The sequence below is a fragment of the Phacochoerus africanus genome, chromosome 8 (genome assembly GCF_016906955.1).
Source record: "Phacochoerus africanus isolate WHEZ1 chromosome 8, ROS_Pafr_v1, whole genome shotgun sequence".
Taxonomy (NCBI): Eukaryota; Metazoa; Chordata; class Mammalia; order Artiodactyla; family Suidae; genus Phacochoerus; species Phacochoerus africanus.
Genome location: NC_062551.1, coordinates 78,521,297 through 78,538,755, shown reverse-complemented (window position 1 = coordinate 78,538,755; position 17,459 = coordinate 78,521,297). Strand labels below are relative to the sequence as shown.

The following is a 17,459-nucleotide window of genomic DNA, read 5'->3' as shown; positions in this document are numbered from 1 at the left end:
TAGTGTGCGTTTGGGTGCTTTCCTCCCAGACTTTTTCGGGTGGCGGTATAGGAAATCTGGGGGGCAATGAGAAGGCAGTAATGGGGTTCCATTTGGGGCATCCAGGAGCTGGTTCATCCATTCAGCAGAGACCTACTGGGAAGACCTGAAGGCCACAGGCTGCAGTAGGTCTGCACGCAGGTGTGAACTGCCCCCTCTCAGTCCCCATCCAGACCGGGACCTGCCCCCAGTCCTGTCCGCAGCTCCCACAGACACAGCGGTGCTTTGCTCTTTCCACACAGGAATCTCCAGCCACCCACCTGGAGTCTTTCTGCTGTCTTTTTTTGTTTTTTTTTTCTTACTTATTTTTTTCCCCTCCATTTTTGGCCTCCCCCAGGCATATGGAGTTCCCAGGCCGGAGATCAAGTCCAAGCCACAGTTGCAACCTAAGCTGCAGCTGTGGCAATACCGGATCTTTAACCCACTGTGCCAGCCTGGGGACCGAGAGCCTGAGTCCCATAGCTCCCTAGATGCTGCCGATCCCGTTGTGCCACAGCGGGAGCTCCTCTGCTGTCTTTATCCTCGAGCCCGAGCAGCTGAGTCATCGCTCAGCCCCTAGACAGGGAACCGGGGAGAGGAGGGAGGCACAGGGAGCTGCTGCTACGTGTCAGCCCCGAAAGGCCAGCCTGCAGCATCCTGGTGTCCTGCCAACTGGCCCTGGGGCGGTGGGGGGCCCTCCTCCATGTCCTCTGTGCCCTGGACCCTAGGATGGGCTCTGTTACCAGGACCTAAGGGCCCAGGAGCTGGCATCTGCAGGCACTTATCCCAGCTGGGCACAGGTCTGAAGCTTGGTGAGTCAGGCCCCCTGGGGGTGAGATCGCTGATTCCACATGCTGGTGCTCAGGGACACTTTCCTCTCTTGGAAGAGGTGCAGCTGGGGTCTCATGTGAACCTCAGAGCAGATAGGAGGAGCTGCTGTTCTTATCCTTTACTGTGGAGGAAGAAACTGAGGCTCAAAATGCCAAGGCAGGAGCCAGCCCAGAGCACAGTCAGTAAAGGGTGAGAGAGGGGATTTGCACACAGGTGGCCAGGCTCTGCCGCACACCACAGGGCCTGGTAATTCCGGCAATTAGAGGTAGTTAGATCAGCTAGGGCCAGCGAGGGATTTGGGGAAACAGATTATACCCCCTCCCCCCAACCACCACATAACCCGCCATCGTTGCACCCAAGTCAGGCCTAGGCTGGGAGGTGGGGCCCTCCGGGGTCTCTCTCGTTGGTTCTGGTCACCATCGTGGGGCTAGTCGCAGGACACCTCTCCTCCATGGGGGCATTTCTTGGCTCTGGACTGGTCGGCTGTGGTCCAGCCCTGTACGCACACCCGCCCACCCGGCGCAGCCCAGCTGGTTGCCATGGTGATTGGGCTCAGGCCTTGCATCCATGAGAACAGTTAAGGAGAAGCATGGGGCACAGCTGGCAGCCGTCACTCGAGAAGTGGGGGGGGGGGGGCGGGAACAGCAGGGGAGGGGGCCAGAGAGGGATCCGGGAGCTCAGGAGGTGAGGGGGGGGCCAGCGCTCCTATGCCTAAAAATAGGGCGAGTGGGAGACTCCTAAGTGAGGGGTTGCCTTCTGCCTCCCCTTTCCTGCTGGCGAGGTTGTTCAGACTGAAGACAGCCGGCCTCATCCTCTTGTGTCTGTGTTCCCTGAACCCCCTCCAAGCGCCCACAGAGCATCTTTTAGAGCCATTCTCTTCTTAATCCTCGTGATAGTCTTGTGGAAGCAGGATTTAGGATACTCATTTCACAGATGAGGAAACCAAGGCAGAGAGAGGCAAAATGACTTCCCCAGGTAGCAGGTCAACAGAACTACGTGTCTAACCCCCGCCTGTCTGACTACATAGGAAATTGCGTTCTTCCTGAGGCCGCGAGCAGCCATTCACTCACCTGCGCCTACCACATGCCAAGCAGGAGTGTGGCAGTGATCAAAACAGGCCCCTCTGCAGGCACACAGCATCCCAAGGCTGCCCTCCAGCCCTGCGCTGTTTGTAGGGTCTCCTGCTCTTGTCCTCAGAGCTGTGTCTTCACAGCCACCTCCCAGGTCAAGGTCAGCCCTTTGGCATATCAAACTTGGGTTACTCTGGAATGTTGCAGCCTCTCTCCATGCCCTGCCTCTGGTCTTCCACTGTCTGTGACCCCAGTACTGTCCTGCCACTTATAGCTGTGTGACCTTCCGCAAGTCACTTAACATCTCTGTGCCTCGGTTGCTTGTCTGTTCCAGGAATCCCAGTCCTTCAGTTGGGTCTGGATCTTTCTCCAGACTTTGGCAGATAGGGCAAGCCTGAGCTTGCACCTCCCCCCCCCCCCGCCCCCCTTCTCTGCACCAGGGACCCACCTCCACCTGGGACCCTGAAGCTGCCCAGGGCAGAGCATCTGAGTCTTCTCTGGCTCAGACCAGCCGGCAGACTTTTGTCCAAATTCATTCTGCTTTCGCCAGAGTGGTTTGATTGCCTCTCACACTTGAAAAATATTGCATTTCACAGCTCTGTGTCAGCAACAAAACAGCTTGGCTGCCTGGAGAGCAAGCAGGGAGCAGTCAGATAAATTAAATTACTTGCTGCCATCGTGCTGAGGGCTGGGGGCCAGTTTGAGCTGTGGGCCAGTGGGAGTGCTGGGCAGCAAATGGCCCTTCACCGGCCGTGATCCAAAGGTCTGGGAACGTCGCTGTTGATGTGGAGCCATGGCAGAGAGGCGAGCAGAAGCCAGGGCAGGGCAGGGGAGAAGTACTCAGGACCCGTGGGTGAATGATCACAGGGTCAGCCCCCAGGAGCTGAAGCTCCCAGACCAGAAACCACCTACACAACCACAGCACTAATCACAGGGAGGGCAGTGGGTGGCATCGATGGAGCACTTACTACGTGCCAGGCACTGTGCCAGTGTATGGGCCCTCGTTTGCGGAATCCCCGCCACCTCCCTGGGAGATCGGTATATCATACCCATTTTACAGATGTGGAAACTGAGGTTCATAGACGTGAAGTCACTGGCCCCAGGCGCCACACCAAGGAAGAGGCAGGGGCGGGTTTGAGGCTGGTTCTGCCTAGGACAAACCCCTGGGCTGTGACAGGGACTTTCAGGTGCCAGCCTGCCCTGCAGAAAGGCAGAGGTCGTGGGCATGGGGCCCATCCCTCGATTTCTCCGGGCTCCTTGACCGGCTCCTCCTACCCGCAGCTGAAGGAGCACCCGGAGAAGGGGGTGTACGTGAGGGGGCTCTCCATGCACACGGTGCACAGTGTGGCCCAGTGCGAGCGCATCATGGAGACGGGCTGGAAGAACCGCTCAGTCGGCTACACCCTGATGAACAAGGACTCCTCCCGCTCCCACTCCATCTTCACCGTCAGCATTGAGATCTACGCCGTGGGTATGTGGGGCCGGGGGAGGGGTGGGTGTCCGCTCCTAGCAACCCAGACCCTTCCTTCCCCTTCCGGAGCCTCAAAGGCCCCAACTGGGAAGAGATGCCAGGATCGCCTGGAGGAAACACAGGAGGACCCTCCCTGTGCCAGGACCTGTGCTTCCAGGATAAACAGCATCAATGACAACAACAGTAATAATACCGGTAGCTGCCAGGGAGCAGGCAATGCGTGTGTGCGTTCGCCCATATGCTCCTTCCCCACCTCCAGGAGGCGGGTACGCACATTCTCCCCATTTACAGGTGAGGAAATCGCGGTCACACAACTGGAAAGTCTCCGAGCGGGACCTCTGTCTCAGGGGTCCATCCCCAGCATGTACGCCGCACGGAACTCTCTGATTCTCCTCTTTCTCTGTAATGCACGCTACTCCCAAGCCATCTCACTCTTCCTTCTGGAAGGGTTCCTGAGAAAGGGAAGAGGAAGGAAAGGAACACATTTATTTCAGGCCACCTGTAGACGCTGTGCTAAGTTCTTTCTGCACTTCGTGCCATTTAAACTCCACGGCAGTCCGAGATGCGGGCATTCCGAATCCCACGAACAGGTGGGGAACTGGAGGCTCTGAGAGGTCAAAGGACCTGCTTGTTCAAGGCCCCACTTAAGTGCTTCAAGGTACCGCTTAACTGCTAAATGGTAGAGCCAGGATTTGAACCCAGGTTTCTCTGACATCTGGGTTTTCCACACACTGCAGCTGCCTCCAGGTTTGTGGCTCATCCCAAAAGAACTCCTGAGAGCAGTGGAGCGGGAAGCGGCCCCAGCGCATGGGAACATAATTCTGGAGAGATCCCGACCCAAGGTCAATCCTGGGTTGATGGAACCTCCAGTGGCACATGCCCACCTGTGGGGTGGCCCGACCTCCGGCCAACCCCCTGGTGCTGGCTGGGTCAGTGTCTCCCTGGGGGTGCTGACATGGGGGAGGTGGTCACATCCTCCCATGATGATGCTGTGGGGTGGGGGTAGGGACCAGGGTAGGTGAGGACAGGTCCAGAGGGAGGAGGAGAGCGCGGTGCTGCGGGGTGCCTCTTGGTTTCTGCAGAAGGGTTTGAAGGATGAGGCAGACTGCCTGGAAACAGTCTTTTAAAAAGGGTTATAGATGTTTATTATTTTCATTATAAAATAAGTTCAATAAAGATATTTAGGAAGTAGAGGGAGGAGAAATTACTCATAAACATGACTAACTGTTAACATTTAAGCACATGTTCTTTTGGTCTTTTTTTTTTCCCGTGGCAGTTTTTAAAAATGATTTTTATTTTATCCATTAGCTGGTTTACAGTGTTCTGTTAATTTTCTACTGTACAGCGAAGTGACCCAGTCACACCTACATATATACATTCTTTTTCTCACATTATCTCCATCAGGCTCCATCACAAGTGACTAGATATAGCTCCCAGGGCTATACAGCAGGATCTCATTGCTTATCCATTCTAAATAGTGTCCATCTATTAACCCCAGACTCCCAGTCCATCCCACTCCCTCCCCCTTCCCCTTGGCAACCACAAGTTTGTTCTCCAAGTCCATGAGTTTCTTTGCTGTGGAAAGGTTTATTTGTGCCATATATTAGATTCCAGATGTGATATCATATGGTATTTGTCTTTCTCTTTCTGACTTACTTCACTTAGTATGAGTTTCTAGTTCCATCCATGTTGCTGCAAATGGCATTATTTTGTTCTTTTTTATGGCTGAGTAGTACTCCATTGTGTATATATACCACATCTTTTAATCCATTCATTTGTCAATGGACATTGAGGTTGTTTTCATGTCTTGGCTGTTGTGAATAGAGCTACAGTGAACATGCAGGTGCATGTATCTTTTTCAGGGAAAGTTTTGTCTGGATACATGCCCAAGAGTGGGATGGCTGGGTCATATGGTAGTTCTATATTTTGTTTTCTGAAATAGTGGTTGTACCAATTTCCCATGAAAATTTTAGATACAATTAAAATCTTATGCTCTATGTAGTTTCTCCCCGCATTTCATTTCCCACGCCACCCCAAAGCCTTTCCCCACATCACCCCGGCCATGCCTTCCCGACCGTGGGAGGTGGTGGGAGGACCGTGCATCAGCCCATGGCCCTCCTCCACCCAGCCCACTCCAAGATCTTCACACCTTTCCCTGTTTGTCCATGTTGTAAATAATGCTGCAGTGAACAGCTTTGTGCATAAAGCCTTCTCTGCGCTTGGAGTCATCTCCTCAGATGAGGTTCCCCGGAGCAGGCCTCTTGGGGCAAGAATACAAAGCTATTTAAGGCTCCTGGTACATTCTGCAAAGAGCTTTCCAAAAGGACAGTTCCGAGTCCCTCCTTCCTGTAGCTGATTAAGGGAAAAAAAAAAAAAAAAAAAAAAGCTCCAATTTCAAGCCCCTCACATGTCCAAGCTTCCACTGGGTGTCAGCCAGACTTTTATTCTTTTTTGGATTTTTTTGGCTGCCCTGGGGCATAATCCCTGGCGAAGGATCAGATCAGAGCAACAGTTGATCTGCCTGTGCTGCAGCTGCAATACCAGACCCTTTAACCCACTGTGCTAGACCAGGGATCGAACTTGCAACCTGGTGCTGCAGAGATGCCACCAATCCCATTGCACCACAGCAGGAACTCCCAGCCAGAATTATAATTTCTTTACTTCAGGTAGCTGTGCCCATGGGTAAAACTAGCCCAAGTGTGGTTTCAACCAGCAGGAAACTAAGAAGGAAGCCCTGGCCCTACCCCCATCTTTTGGAACCATTTACGGTGTTGCGACACTAAGAATTACCAATAGTACTGAGAGCAGCAAGCTGTCATGTAAGGAGCCCTTGCGGTGTGCCAGGTGCGACCCTGAGCTCCTTATGCCCGCACCCTGGGTGATCCCCCAAAGGCCTTTCAGGGTGGGTCTTAGCTTCTTCCCATGTTACCGAAAGGCTGAGGCTCTGAGTCAAGTGATGTTATTTCCCCAAGTTCCACAGCTGCCGAGGGACAGAATCTGTGCCTTTGACACCTGTGCTCTGAGCCCCTGCAGGTGACCAGCTCCGTCACCCCCACCCAGCACCTGCGCCTGCCCTGCCCCCGCAGCCACTGTCACTGCGGAACTGGGCTTGTTCTCAGCGGAGAGGAACACCCGCTATGTGCGGGGGAGGGGGGGGGGCCTGTGGACTCTTGTTTACTCCTTCCAACAAGGAACTCTCATGGGGAGCTACCTTTAGTCACGCTTTGTTGATGTGCGGATTGAGGGTCAGAGAGGTGCATGGCTCTCCCAAAGTCACACAGCAAGGAATAGGCAAGACTTGAATGGGAACTGGGTTCCAGGGTCACCAAAGCCGATGTTTTTTGCCTTGAAGGATACAGCTCCCAGTGACCCAGTCATGTCCCATCACCTGTCCCTGGCCTCCATCTTTGGCCTGAAGAAACACGTAGGAACTGTTGTCAAAGCCCTAAGAAACCCTGCAGCACTCAGAGTGCAGTCTGTACCTCCCAGTACCACTCCCTGGAGTCAGTCAGCCCTGGGTTCTGATCTTGGATCTGCCACTTAGCAGCTGTGTGACCTTGGGCAAGTTAAATGCCCTTTCTGAGCTTCATTTGTCTCCTCTGTAATGGGCACAATCCGAGTACCTCCTTCACAGGGCTCCTCTGCAGCTGAAATGAGACCCTGGGTGGGTGAGCGCCCAGGGCCTGGGGGTTTGCTGTCCTTCCCTTATCCCAGGGCCCTCACCCCTCTGCCTGGTCGTCCGCAGATGAGCAGGGCAAGGACCACCTCCGGGCGGGCAAGCTGAACCTGGTGGACCTGGCAGGCAGCGAGCGGCAGTCCAAGACCGGTGCCACGGGGGAGCGGCTCAAGGAGGCCACCAAGATCAACCTGTCACTGTCAGCGCTGGGCAACGTCATCTCGGCCCTGGTGGACGGGCGCTGCAAACACATCCCCTACCGGGACTCGAAGCTGACGCGGCTGCTGCAGGACTCGCTGGGCGGCAACACCAAGACGCTGATGGTGGCCTGCTTGTCGCCGGCTGACAACAACTACGACGAGACCCTCAGCACCCTGCGCTACGCCAACCGAGCCAAGAACATCAAGAACAAGCCGCGCATCAACGAGGACCCCAAGGATGCCCTCCTGCGCGAGTACCAGGAGGAGATCAAGAAGCTCAAGGCGATTCTAGCCCAGCAGATGAGTCCCGGCGACCTGTCAGGTGGGCGGCAGGGAGAGCCGTGGCAGGGAGGGTCGGGGACAAGAAAGGCTCTCCCCCTTTGGGTTCCTGCCTCTGGTTTCCCACCTGAGAGGTCTGGAAGCAGTGTCCCATCTCCTCTCAAGTTCATATGAGCATAGATTCCGGGCAGTCGCGGGGAGCTGTGGGTGGTGATGGCCTAGGTGATATCTGCTCCCCGATGCCCCAGGAAGAGGCTGGTCTGTCTGGCTTGTTGCATCAGCTGGGAGCTCTGTCACCCATTCCCTGCCTCCAGGCTGCGCATCTGTCATCCCACCTGTCTGCCTGCTGTCTCTGGGTAGCGTCATGAGGCTGTGCTGGTTAGCAGCTTAAGTGACTCACCGCCTCCTCGCCAAGTCCCGCCCCCCACTCCCATTTAGGCACCTTGTGGTGGCAGCTCTCACACCCAGGCATTTGGGTGTCATCTAGCAGCTAGAAATCCCTACCCAGAGCATGGACCTGCAAGGTCCTTGCAACCAAGGGACTCCAGGGTTTTCTTTATCTGAGAAGCCATTTGGGGAAGGGAGCACCCCAGAGCCTGAGTCCATTTGTCCTTCCATCTCCCCACCCATCTTCCTCTCTATCCATCCATTCTACACACTCGCTGACCTACTCATCCCCCCATCCACCCGTCCATCCATCCACCCATCCATCCATCTACCCATTCACCCACCCGTCCATCCACCCATCCACCCCACCCCCGTTCACCCACCCATCCATCCATCCATCCACCCACCCATCCACCCATTCACACACACACCCATCCATCCACCCATCTGTCCATTCATCTACCCATCCACCCATTCATCCATCCATCCATCCAACCCACCCACTCTCCTACCCACTCCACTATTTAGCCATCTTCCCACCCATTCATCCATTTAATCCACCCATCCATTCAACCATTTTATCCACTCATCCCATCCATCCTACTATCCACATCTCCAGTATTCTTTCACTTCATCCTGTCATCCATCCTTTTATCTATCTTTCCTCTCACCCACCTGTCCATTCATGCAGAGTTCACTGAGCACCCTCTCTGTGCGTGGACCTGTGCTGGGCATGGGGACACACAGGTGAATCAGATCCAGGCTCTGCCTCCTGGGTACCTAAGTTTCCTGGGGGAGAAGGACACTCCAGCAGATCATCAGGTGTATTTAGGGCAGAGAGCTGCACCGGGCACTGCAGGGCGGAAGGGAGTGTGTGGCCAAGGCTATCTGGGGGTGCTGTGTGGTCAGTCAGAGTAGGCTTCACAGAGCAAAAGGGCTGATTGAGCAGAGCCTTGGGGAAGGAGAAGTCTCTTGTTGGATGAGAGTGGTCAGTCTATGCAAAGACGCACTGAGGAGTTCCCGTTGTGGCGCAGCGGAAACGAATCCGACTAGGAACCATGAGGTTGCAGGTTCGATCCCTGGCCTCGCTCAGTGGATTAAGGATCTGATGTTACGGTGAACTGTGGTGTAGGTCGCAGACATGGCTCAGATCTGATGTTGCTGTGGCTGTGGCGTAGGCCGGCAGCTGTAGCTCCTATTCAACCCCTATCCTGGGAACCTCCACATGCGGCAAGCCTGGCCTTGAAAAGTGCAAAAAAAAAAAAAAAAGGCGCTGAACTCTAAGGTGCATATGGGACCCACGGGTAGTTCTGCTGGCAGCCTGGTGAGTCAGGTGCTGGGAGAGGGCCAGGTAGTGGCTGGCAAGGGCTGGAGTGGAGAGGGCTTGAACACCACGACGACGAGGGGTTCCACTTGGGCAGTCTGCCTTCCTCTTCTTTCCCTCCTTCCCCACACCTGACCCTGCTCTGCCCCAGGATGGGGAGGGGGAGGGAACTAGATGGAGGAATGACGAGAGGTAGCAGGAGGGGGCTGGGCTGGCTCTGCCATTGGTTGCCTGACCCAGCCGCTAACATGTCCACACACTTCCCGAGCTTATCTCAGCAGCCTTGCCAGGTAGGGCCTGTTAGCATCCCCTCTTCCCGGATTCAGAGTACACAGCCCAACAAACTGATGGGGGCAGGGCAGGCAGAGCGCAGAGAGCCGGGCAGTAATTGCTGGATTGGGCAAGGGACTCAGGCCCCACCCCAAGCCTCAACATCCTCATCTGTGACATGCCTTGCACCTGCCTTGTCTTTGCTGCGGGCCAGTTGGGAGGATTGCAAGAGATGATTCAGGTGTGGGCTTAGCCAGGTGCCTGGCACGTAAGGCTCAACAGACAATACCTGATGCTTTAACTTTAGAGCTGGGCCTGGGAACCAGGTGTGTCTGACTCAGAGTGCCAAGCGGTCTCACCACTGGGCGCTTGCTGGTAGCCCTCACCCTCTAAGCCTAGTTCTTCCTCCGGTCACTGGCATATTGCTCTCTCCCCTTTTAGCCAAACTGGAAATAACGTGTCCATTTTCACTGGCCCTCTGCTCTCTTGCCCTGATTCCCCATCCCACTGAAGCTGCCCTGGGTGACCTCCTGGGTGTTAAATCTGTCCTCCTAGCATCAGTTGACTCCGATGGCCCTCTCCCTTCTCCTTGAAACCCCTGCTTCGTGGACGCCCCCTGTCCTTGTTCTCCTCCGAGCTTTCTGGCTACTGTTTCTCACCCCCTTGCCCGAGTCTCCCCTTCCCTGACCTGACACGGGGCTGTCCCAGGGCCAGTCCTCTAGCCTTTTCTCTGTGCTCACGCCTAAGGGGGGTTCACCTGGTCTCACATCTCTAAACACCATCTCCGTACTCACAACTCTCACCTGTGGAACTCCAGCCTGGCTGTGTGATGTGTGTCCAGGTCTTAATTTATAAAGGGACTGAGAAGTAACACAGAGAAGTCAATATCATTGAAAAGGAAAGTTATTGTTACTCAGTTACCCTGGAAATGAGAGAGGCACGTATGCAGGGCCACAGGGGAAGCACCAGTGTGGGTCAGGAGGCAGAGAGAAGCAAGGGGCCACCAGAGCCAGAGCCTTTACTGGGGTCTCTGTGGGAAGGCACTGCAGGGCAGAAACAGCTCAGGACTGGCTAGTGTGAGTAAGTCCAGCTGGATTGGGGCAGAAGGGCTGGGTGTGGGGAGAGTTAGCTAGAGGAGGCTGTGGTTGTCTTGCATTTAAAAGGTGGGCTTCTCAGGACAAGCTGGGAACTCTAGGAATTGGCTGGCCCTGGGAGGGACACTCTCTTCCTGGCCATCAAGTCCCCCAAGATGTCACAACATCATAGAAAAAACCCCAGCCTGGTTGATAAACTGTGCCCTCTGACTTCCAGATGTGAACAGCCATCTAATCATCCTTTCAGACTTAACATATCCCACCGAGTCTCACCCTTTCCAGACCTGCTTGTCCTGAAGCCCTCCCCACACAGCTGGGGGCACCTCTCTCCTCCAGGTGTTCAAGCCAGAAACCTTGGGGTCATCCTTGGCTTCTCGCTTTTGCTCAAAGCTCCATCCAGTCCAGCAGTAGATCTTGTTTGTCTACCATTAAAACACATCCAGAATCTGCCCCCTGACCTGAGTCGCTAGCATCTCTCACCTGAATTACTGCAGAGCCCCTCACCCCCCAGGCAGCTCTCCCTACTTGTGTCCTTATTTCCCCTAGCACATTCTCCACAGGGCAACCAGGGAGATCCTGTTCAAATGGGAGTCCCTTCGCCACCCTGCCCAAACCCTCCAAGGGCTGAGTTTAACCCGGAGTTGAAGCCGAAGCCCCCAGCATGACCTGTGGCTCTCTGACCTGTTCCCCTCTGGCTTGCTCTTTACTCACACTCTCCCTCGCTCACTCTGCTCCAGCTCAGCGGCCTCTCGGCTGTTCCTGAAACAGTCACAGCCCCTGTCTGCCACAGGACCTTTGCACTCACTGCTCCCTTCTGTCTGTCCCCAGGATCTCGGCCCACCACTCTGCTTCTCTTCCTTCAGAGCATTGCTTTCCTCGTGCCTTGTCCAAGAGGTCTTTCCTGTGGATACTATTGATGCTGCTACCCTTCCTCTTGGTTGTTAGTCTCAGCCCCCTTCCTGCTTTCTTTCTCACTTAGAAGTGTCACTTTTGGGAATTCCCTGGTGGCCTAGCATCCCTGCTGTGGCTCAAGTTATTGCCATGGCTCAGGCTTCAGTTTGATCTCTGTCCAGGGAATTTCCACATGCATCTGATGGGGCCAGAGAGAAAGAGAGAGAGAGAGAGAGAGAGAGAGAGAGAGAGAGAGAGAGAGAGAGAGAATCACTTTGTAACATGTTATGCATTTTGCTTGCCTTTCTTGCCTAGTTGAAAACAGTGTGGGAGTTCCCTTGTGGCACAGTGGGTTAAGGACCCCATGTTGGCACTGAAGTGGCTCTGGTTGCTGCTGTGGCTCAGGTTCCATCCCTAGCTGGGGAACTTCCATATGCTGTGGATGCAGAAAAAAAAAAAGGAAGGAAAGAAAGAAAAAGAATCACTTTGTAATATGTTACACATTTTGCTTTCCTTTCCTCACAGTTGAAAACAGTGTGGGTGTGGAGTCTTGCCTTTTTGTTCAGTGCCAGATCTCCAGTGCCTAGAACATGTAGGTGCTCAATAAATATTTGTTGGATGAGTATGTGTGCCTTTTATACAAAATCCTGCTTAAAGTAAATAAGTTCAGTACTTTGAAGTCTTTTTTGAATGAGCACGTAGTTGTCTTTTTACAGATTTCTGCTTAACCAGGTGCACCTGGTCACAGCCCCTCATTTCTACTTTGCTCCCAGCCCTGCTGAACAGTCAGGTGCCCCCAAGGCCGGTCCAGATCGAGGAGAAGCTGTTTCCCCCGCCTGAGATCCAGTACGACCCGGAGGCCGAGAAGCAGCTGATCCGGGAGGTGAGCCCCTGACAGGTGGGAGCGTAGGCCAGCGGGTGGGGCCCAGCAGGAGATCTTCTCCAGAATGATGTCATTTCCGTGCCACCATCACCTTTGGAGCAGCCACTCACTCTGCTCCAGTCTCCCTTTGGAACCCAGAAAGCTGAGGCTCAGAAAGGTGCATGACTTGCCCAGGGTCACACAGCTAAGGAGAGTCTGAGCCAGGGTTTGAATGGGTTCTGGACTGCAGAGTATAGTCCATCCCCGTCAGTGTCTGCAGGGGTGCAGCCTCAGGCCTGCAGGGAGGGGTAGCTGTGGATTGATGGCATGGGGAGAGCATCCCTGATGGTGGGCATGGCCTACTCCTTGGCGAGGAGGTGAGTGGAAGGGGTCGGGGCTGAGAGCAGGGCATCCTGGGTGAGCTGTGCGGAGCCCCCAGGTGCCCATTGACTTGATTGGTGGATAAGTGGGGTGGGGCCTCCCAGCAAGATCTCTTACCTCCAGGCACCTGGGTCCTGCCATGGATGTCCCAGAATCCCTGGGAGCCAGAGAGCAGGCGGGTAACCCCTGGTTTACAGATGTGGAGCTGACCTCCAGAGGCACTCACACAGCCAGACACGCAGAGCCTCCTAACTCCTGGCTTAGGCTCCATCCCAACTCCAGACTGTGGATTTCCAGAGGTTCCTGCCATTAAGGGCTGCATTCCGAGATCCCAGCACCTGCTGGGGTTTGACATTCAATGGTCTCTTGAGTGCACTGGGTCTTTCCTAGTGGAAAACCTAATGCTAGTCTGGGCAGCTCCGCGGGGACTGGAGCCGGGATGTGTCTGCACCTGGGCCTCTGCCACTCAGCTGTGACCTCTTGTGGGATCAGCCCGGCGGACCTCCGGAAGCCCTGGTCAGGCTGTGGGGGCCTGGGGCCCAGCCTCTGGGAGGCAGACCGGGTAAGGCCTGGGCCATCTCAGTCCTGTGGGCGGAGGGCTGGGAGAAATGAACCAAAGAGTGCCCATGTGCTGCCCACGACAGGTGGAGGCTTTTACTGTTTGGGGAGAGGCTCAATTGTGGCCCCTGGATGACCCCTGTACCGGCCCTGTGTAGGTTCTGGGAACTCAGCCACTCACTCTGCTTTTGCTGCTGCTGTTCTGGGACCTTCTGTGGATGTCAGGCTGTCTCTGGAGCCCTGGGTTTGGCTCCTGGGAAGGTATTAGGAGGAGGAGCCTTAGGAATGGCCGAGCACAAGCCCACAAGATGAGAGTGGTGGCGCTTTGAGGTTCCGAGTGGGTTTTGGACTCATACAGGGACAGGTGGGCCTTGGTCACAAAACTGGGTGGGGAGGGCTGGTCTGGGCAGGGCTGGAAGCATCCTCCCTGAGAAGGGTTGGGTAGGCAGACAGCATGGCTGTGTGATAAGCAGGGCGCTGGCTCCCTCTAGTGGTCAGCAGGGAAAAGAGCCTCTGTTCTGGGCTGGCTGGAGGGTCCTCTACCCTGGGGACAGGGGTCGTCATCTCCTCCTCAAGAGCAGCCTAGAGGGCACTGTGTCAGAGCGCAGCCGCCTGAGGCCACCACCACCAAGTCTGTTTTCTGGCCCTGGAGTTTGTTCTGTGAGCCACGCTTGGAGGAAGAGATGAGGGGGTCGGTCCTCCCTCCCTCTGATTTGTTCTTTCATTGATGACTTTCATATTTATTGAGCATCTACTGTGTGCCTGGACCATGCTTTCCTTTCCATCCAGAGCCGGTCAGGATGCTCAGGATGAGGGAGGTGGCCCCAGGGGTAATGGAGGGGGCACCGGGCCAGAGGTCGGCTCAGCCACAGGCTGGCTTCCATGGACTTCCTTTTCCTGCTGCACTGGGGTATCGGACTAGAAGACTCCTGGGGTCCATCCAGCTTTTACAGTCTATGAGTCCAGTTTTTACAGGTATTGTTGGGCAGGTTAAACTCTCCAAGCCTGTGTTCTCATCTCTAGAACAGGTGCACAGCAGTTTTCCTATTGCTGGAGGATGGTGAATTGAAGGCATGGTCTCATGGCTGGGCTGGGTAACAAATTCCAGGCAAAGCTGGTGGGGGGGCTGGGTTTGCACTATAGCCCTCAGTTCAGTCATCAACAAGCATTTTCTGAGCCCATACTAGGTACTGGTCGCTGGAACTGGGGCCAAGGAAGGGTTTAAAGGTATAGAGCATTGAAAAAAAAATTTTTAATTAAAGCGTAGTTGATTTACAGTGTTGTCTCAATTTCTGCTGTACAGCAAGGTGACCCAGTCATTCATCTATATCTATATCTATATATTTATTTATTTATTCTTTCTCATAGTATCTTCCATCACATTCTATCACAAGAGATTGGATATAGTTCCCTGTGCTATACAGCAGGACCTCATTGCTTATCCATTCTAAATGTGATAGTTTGCATCCACTAACCCCAAACTCCTGGTCCTTCCCTCCCCTCCCCCCTCCTCCATGGCAACCACAAGTCTGTTCTCCATGTCTGTGGATCTGTTTCGGTTTGGTAAAGAGGCTCATTTGTGCCACATTTCAGATTCCACATATAAGTGATATCATATGGTATTTGTCTTTCTCTTTCTTTCTCTTAGTATGAGAATCTCTAGTTGCATCCATGTTGCTGCAAGTGGCATTATTTCATTACTTTTTACGGCAGAGTAGTATTCCTTTGTGTATATGTATCACATCTTCTTAATCCATTCATCTGTCCATGGACATTTAGGTTGCTTCTGTGTCTCAGGTATTGTGAATAGTGCTACAGTGAACATACGGGCATGTATCTTTTTTTTTTTTTTTAATTTTATTTTCCCACTGTACAGCAAGGGGATCGAGTTATCCTTACATGTATATATTACAATTACATTTTTTCCCCACCCTTTGTTCTGTTGCAACATGAGTATCTAGACAAAGTTCTTTTTTTTTTTTTTCGTCTTTTTGCCATTTCTTGGGCCGCTCCCGCGGCATATGGAGGTTTCCAGGCTAGGGGTCCAATCAGAGCTGTAGCCGCCAGCCTACGCCAGAGCCACAGCAACGCGGGATCTGAGCCTCATCTGCAACCTACACCACAGCTCACGGCAACGCCGGATTGTTAACCCACTGAGCAAGGCCAGGGATTGAACCCAAAACCTCATGGTTCCTAGTCGGATTCGTTAACCACTGCACCACAACGGGAACTCCCTAGACAAAGTTCTCAATGCTATTCAGCAGGATCTCCTTGTAAATCTATTCTAAGTTGTGTCTGATAAGCCCAAGCTCCCGATCCCTCCCACTCCCTCCCCCTCCCATCAGGCAGCCACAAGTCTTTTCTCCAAGTCCATGATTTTCTTTTCTGAGGACATGTTCATTTGTGCTGGATATTAGACTCCAGTTATAAGTGATATCATATGGTATTTGTCTTTGTCTTTCTGGCTCATTTCACTCAGTATGAGATTCTCTAGTTCCATCCATGTTGCTGTAGATGGCATTATGTCATTCTTTTTTATGGCTGAGTAGTATTCCATTGTGTATATATACCACATCTTCCGAATCCAATCCTCTGTTGATGGACATTTGGGTTGTTTCCATGTCCTGGCTATTGTGAATAGTGCTGCAATGAACATGCGGGTGCACGTGTCTCTTTTAAGTAGGGTTTTGTCCGGATAGATGCCCAAGAGTGGGATTGTGGGGTCATATGGAAGTTCTATGTATAGATTTCTAAGGTATCTCCAAACTGTTCTCCATAGTGGCTGTACCAGTTGACATTCCCACCAACAGTGCAGGAGGGTTCCCTTTTCTCCACAGCCCCTCCAGCACTTGTTATTTGTGGATTTATTAATGATGGCCATTCTGACTGGTGTGAGGTGGTATCTCATGGTAGTTTTGATTTGCATTTCTCTTATAATCAGCAGTGTTGAGCATTTTTTCATGTGTTTGTTGGCCATCTGTATATCTTCCTTGGAGAAATGTCTATTCAGGTCTTTTGCCCATTTTTCCATTGATTGATTGGCTTTTTTGCTGTTGGGTTGTATAAGTTGTTTATATATTCTAGAGATTAAGCCTTTGTTGGTTGCATCATTTGAAACTATTTTCTCCCATTCTGAAAGTTGTCTTTTTGTTTTCTTTTGGGTTTCCTTTGCTGTGCAAAAGCTTTTCAGTTTGATTAGGTCCCATGGGATTATTTTTGCTCTAATTTCTATTGCTTTGGGAGACTGACCTGAGAAAATATTCATGATATTGATGTCAGAGAGTGTTTTGCCTATGTTTTCTTCTAGGAGTTTGATGGTGTCCTGTCGTATATTTAAGTCTTTCAGCCATTTGGAGTTTATTTTTGTGCATAGTGTGAGGGTGTGTTCTAGTTTCACTGCTCTGCATGCAGCTGTCCAGGTTTCCCAGCAATGCTTGCTGAATAGACTTTCTTTTTCCCATTTTATGTTCTTGCCTCCCTTGTCAAAGATTAATTGACCATAGGTGTCAGGGTTTATTTCCGGGTTCTCTATTCTGTTCCATTGGTCTGTCTGTCTGTTTTGATACCAGTACCACACTGTTTTGATGACTGTGGCTTTGTAGTATTTCTTGAAGTCTGGGAGAGTTATGCCTCCTGCTTGGTTTTTGTTTCTCAGGATTGCTTTGGCGATTCTGGGTCTTTTGTTGTTCCATATAAATGTTTGGATTGTTTGTTCTAGTTCTGTGAAAAATGTCATGGGTAATTTGATAGGGATTGAATTGAATCTGAAGATTGCTTTGGGTAGTATGGCCATTTTTACAATATTGATTTTTCCAATCCAGGAACATGGAATATCTTTCCATTTCTTTACATCTTCTTTGATTTCTTTGATTAAAGTTTTATAGTTCTCGGCATATAGGTCCTTTACCTCTTTGGTCAGGTGTATTCCGAGGTATTTGATTTTGTGAGGTGCAATTTTAAAGAGTGTCGTATTTTTGTATTCCTTTTCTAATATTTCATTGCTGATATACAGAAATGCAACTGACTTCTGGATGTTCATCTTATATCCTGCTACTTTGCTGAATTTATTAATCAGTTCAAGGAGTTTTTGGGTTGAGTCCTCAGGGTTTTCTATGTATAGTGTCATGTCATCTGCATACAGTGACAG

The 17,459-nt window shown here is 52.4% G+C and overlaps 1 protein-coding gene across 1 annotated transcript in view; it reads left to right on the top strand.

Moving 5' to 3' along the window:
* KIF17 (kinesin family member 17) overlaps positions 1-17,459 on the top strand; it is a 54,845-nt gene that overhangs the window by 10,631 nt on the left and 26,755 nt on the right. The window contains exons 4-6 of the mRNA XM_047792752.1: positions 3,201-3,390; positions 7,136-7,588; positions 12,285-12,394. Of these exons, the coding sequence (XP_047648708.1) occupies positions 3,201-3,390; positions 7,136-7,588; positions 12,285-12,394 (753 nt within the window). The remainder of the gene's footprint in view (positions 1-3,200; positions 3,391-7,135; positions 7,589-12,284; positions 12,395-17,459) is intronic.